A 4025-nucleotide genomic window follows, 5' to 3' on the forward strand; every position below is an offset into this window, starting at 1 on the left:
TGTTTCTTCCAGCAGCAGGTTGTTTTATGAGATGAAGGATTCTAAGCTTGTACTTCGTTGTTTCTTCTTGACAGGAACTCGTGCGTCACATGTTTGTTGAAGATCTTGTGATTTATGTAGTTTCTGGCTGATGAACGGTGGGTTCTGCTGTTTCCAGGTCTGATGATGCAGCAGGTTCTTGTTTATCTGCTATAAAATGGATCGTTAGACGTCATTTAAACGACCGTAAAGTTGTTCATGTGGCTGGTGTACAGTGCTGTGCTGTCTGCTGCTGTGTTCATATGAAGGACGTCTTCACACATGGACCTCGTTAGACGGGTCTGTAGGACACAGAGGAGCAGGTCTAAAGGCTTTAGGTTCAGGTCCGTCCCCAGGAACCTCCTCTTCCATCCAGCCTCGTGGAGGTTTTCACTCTGTTCTGCTCCTCTCAGGTGTAACGTGACCTAATTTCTGATAATGAAGTTCTTATTTTATTTAGTTCTCTTCCTTTCTTTCCACTCAGAACCAGAAGGACTCGGGCCACCTGCGGTCCGTGGGAGGGAAGGTGTCGCTGCCCCGCGACCTCTCCAAGATGATCCATCCCGACAGCAGAGCCAAAGACGACGGCTTCGACCTGCTCGGCGCCTTCCGAGGCCTCGGCTTGGGCTCGGCGCTGCTCAACGGGAAGAAGCCCAGCAGGACGCCGACGCCTGCTGCGGCCGGACGCTCCTGTAAGGTCATGTGACCGACCAGCGCCGTCCTCTGATTGGTCGACCAGCAGGAGGAACAAACTGAACATTTCACTAGAACTCCAACCTGCTGAGAAGCTCCGACTTCCTGTTGTGCTCATTTTTCTCTTTCATGCAGCAAATCCAGCGTCGGACCAGACGACACCGACGTTATTCATCTGAAGTTTAAAAATGTTGCACGAAGCAGAAAAACCATGAAGCCAAGCAGACAAACAGCAGAGACGTAGAATCTAAACACCTCCACACAGCTGACAGTAAACACCTCCACAGACCAACATGTTCAGACGACGCTAACGCAGGAAAACGACATCCAGAGAAGAGCACCTGAATGTTTCTGAATGTGATGTTCATGTGATGTAAAGCCAGTGGAGCTGTGTAGATGTAGAGTCACACTCTGGAAGAACTCCTGTGATGTGGACGTTGTCTACAGTTTGAATCTGTTTGTTGTTTGTTTGTTTTTGACTTTAGAGCGTAGCGTAATAATAACTTTATTTAGACCACGAAGCAGCGGACAAACTGAGACGATGTGTAACGATGTGTTTCTGTTTGCATTCAACATTTAAATGAATCACGTTTTCTGTATTTTTACTAAATAGATTTTTTTTTTTAAAATAGAAAAAATGGAAACAAAAATCAAATATAAAGAATTAAACCACAACCCACAGGATACAACTAAACAAGAACCTGATATACATGCAATATATTAGAAACCAAAGTCAATATGAGATGAAGTGTAGGAGGAGCCGTCTGATTGGCTGCAGCCTGAAGGTCCTGTTGGTTCTGACCTTCAGTCTGAACTCTGCTCCGCCGAGTCATATAGTTTGATGAATGATTCGATAAATGCAGCTTGTGTGGACCAAGTAGGAGACTTCAGGTCAGCAGTAGGTTCCTGTTGTCGTTAACGAGTCCTGCTCTTCGTTAGCTGGTGGCGCCTCGTCAGTCAGGAGCTTCATGTGAGGAGCTGCTGATCAGAACCTCGTCCGTCAGCGCCGACAGAAGCTGGATGTAGAGTTATGGATGACTAGATGTTCTGCTGCAGGTCACAGATGTTGTTCACTGTGATGTCTGATGTAGTTTGATAATTGGAGCGTCTGCAGCCGGGTCACGGACCCGTCTGAGCTCCGCTTGATCTCCTATAGGTCCGACGGTGATCTATACACAAGTGAGGAACCTCAGGGACACGTTTCAACCCAACATGTTGGTCTTCTTTGTGAGAACTTTGTGTTGCTGGTATTCTTGTTTGTTTGTTTGTGTTTGAGCCAAACTTTAACCTTCTAGTTTGTCGTTGATGGATTTTGTACAACAGAACCCAAAACCCACCAAAGAACCTTGTGAGTGTGGAGCAGAACCTTCCAGTGTGTTGCTGTTGGTGATGGAACCTGTGATAAACCTGTTTGGGCAGCTGGACTCGTGTTTCTGGTGTGTGTTGTGTTTCTCTTGAACTCCGACCGTCGCGCTCATAAATCCGGACCTCCTGTCGGTGCTGCAGCGATAAAGCACATTCAAGGACGCTGTGAGGTCGGAGCAGGGAGGCAGTCGGTCCTGAAGCAGAGCTCTGGATGGGCGTAGCGGGTCCGGGCCATGAGGAGAATGTCCATCCGAGGAACCGCTAACGTGGGCCTGGGTGCGGCTCAGAGGGGGTTCTGCGTTGCTGCAGCCGTGGAGGACGGCAAGGTCCGAAGCGTGAGGAACGGCCGGGTGAGGAGCTTCCAGGAAATCCCTCACACCGGCAGGAGCGGCTGGGTCAACCTGCTCCGGTTCTGGAGGGAGGACCGGTTCCGGCAGCTGCACAAGCACATGGAGAGAACCTTCAGCGCTCTGGGCCCCATCTACAGGTAGGCACAGGTGAGCAGCTGTTCTCCGGGGTGTCGGTTCCGGCGCTGACGCCTGAGCTCTGTGTGTGAAGGGAGACCGTGGGAACCATGAGCAGCGTCAACATCCTGCTGCCGGCCGACGTGGGCCAGCTGTTCCAGTCCGAGGGCCTCCACCCCCGCAGGATGCTGCTGCAGCCGTGGGCCACACACCGCGAGATCCGCCAGCACAGCAAAGGAGTCTTCCTCAAGTCAGTGGTTCACAAACCAAACACCTGCAGAGAGAAAGAAAGCTGACAGCAGGAAGCAGACGTCCGTCACACAGCGACAGTCTGACGGGATTTACATCCACCATAATAATAATAACTCACAGAATTCTTCTGCAAATATCTGCATAAAAATTAAAATAATGTTTGTAAAAATAATGAAGGTTTATAGTTTAAATGACGACATTTTCAGCAGATTTAAATACAGTAGAAATAAAATAATTAAAAATGATTAAATGTTTTATATAATTATTGTTAAATTAAATATTGTAAAAATACAGTTTTTGTACAGTTTGACTCGTATTATTTTTTACAGTCGATGTTTAAATTCAGACTTTTTTGCTGTGATTTTAGAAGTTCAGAAAATTATTTCGTTTTTTAAACCTGAATAAATCTGTTTTTTCTTTTGAGCAACTGTAATGTTTGAAAACCGTAAAGTGAAAATGACAACAAGTGTCTGTAAAGCAGATTTAAACGCAGCTGAACTGTGACGTTGTGCCTCGCGTTCAGAAAGAAATCCTTATAAATATAATTAGTGTTTCCTTTTTAAACTGAACATGTAAATTAATACTTTTTTCTGTGATTTTAATTAACAACAGATAACAAACTATTTTTAATTTTAAAAATCTAGATATACCCAATAATAGATAAAATAATTACCAATAATAAAAATACAGACATTTTGGAAATTATTTACAGTTTCGACCCGTTTTTATGGTTAATGTGAGCGTTAATGTTTTTTCTGTTATTTTTATCTGATATCTGTAATTAAACAAAACAGGGAAAATCTTAAAAATATTAAATTGTTTTAAAACGTCCAAGTTAAAGCTGTTTTCACACGTCAGCGTTCTTCCTGTTGGAGACGAGTGTGTGTCAGGGATCTCTTGTGTTGTCTCAGGTTTCAGGGTCGTGCTCAGAGTTTATTCAGCCGTGGACGTGTTCGTCATCATTCAGGAGTCTGATGCATGGTTTGCTTTGCATGAAGACTGAGCCGGTCTGCACACAGAGCAGCCTGGAGCCTTCTGCCGTTAATCTGCTGCTGAACAGGTCGAAGATGGAACATTTCTCCAGACAAGAAAATCTGAATCACTCACATGAGACATATGAATGAATGATCAGGATCAGGAGAGGCCAACGCCCAACACTGACCCATGACTTCAGTTCAAACAGTGAATCCGTCTCATGATTTGACCACAACTGTGTTAAATTAGTCAGAATCA

General features: G+C 45.3%; 2 protein-coding genes across 2 annotated transcripts in view; both read left to right on the forward strand.

The window, feature by feature from the left end:
• The window catches only part of LOC103364948 (complexin-3-like), a 2555-nt gene extending 1831 nt beyond the window's left edge, over positions 1-724 (forward strand). Inside the window, exon 3 of the mRNA XM_008292251.1 lies at positions 503-724. Coding sequence (XP_008290473.1) covers positions 503-724 — 222 coding nt within the window. The remainder of the gene's footprint in view (positions 1-502) is intronic.
• Positions 725-2256: 1532 nt separating this feature from the next.
• cyp11c1 (cytochrome P450, family 11, subfamily C, polypeptide 1) overlaps positions 2257-4025 on the forward strand; it is a 13153-nt gene continuing 11384 nt past the window's right edge. The window contains exons 1-2 of the mRNA XM_008292252.1: positions 2257-2563; positions 2635-2790. Of these exons, the coding sequence (XP_008290474.1) occupies positions 2310-2563; positions 2635-2790 (410 nt within the window). The 5' untranslated portion in view covers positions 2257-2309. The remainder of the gene's footprint in view (positions 2564-2634; positions 2791-4025) is intronic.

The sequence above is a fragment of the Stegastes partitus genome, unplaced genomic scaffold (assembly GCF_000690725.1).
Source record: "Stegastes partitus isolate 25-593 unplaced genomic scaffold, Stegastes_partitus-1.0.2 Scaffold797, whole genome shotgun sequence".
NCBI classification, from domain to species: Eukaryota; Metazoa; Chordata; class Actinopteri; family Pomacentridae; genus Stegastes; species Stegastes partitus.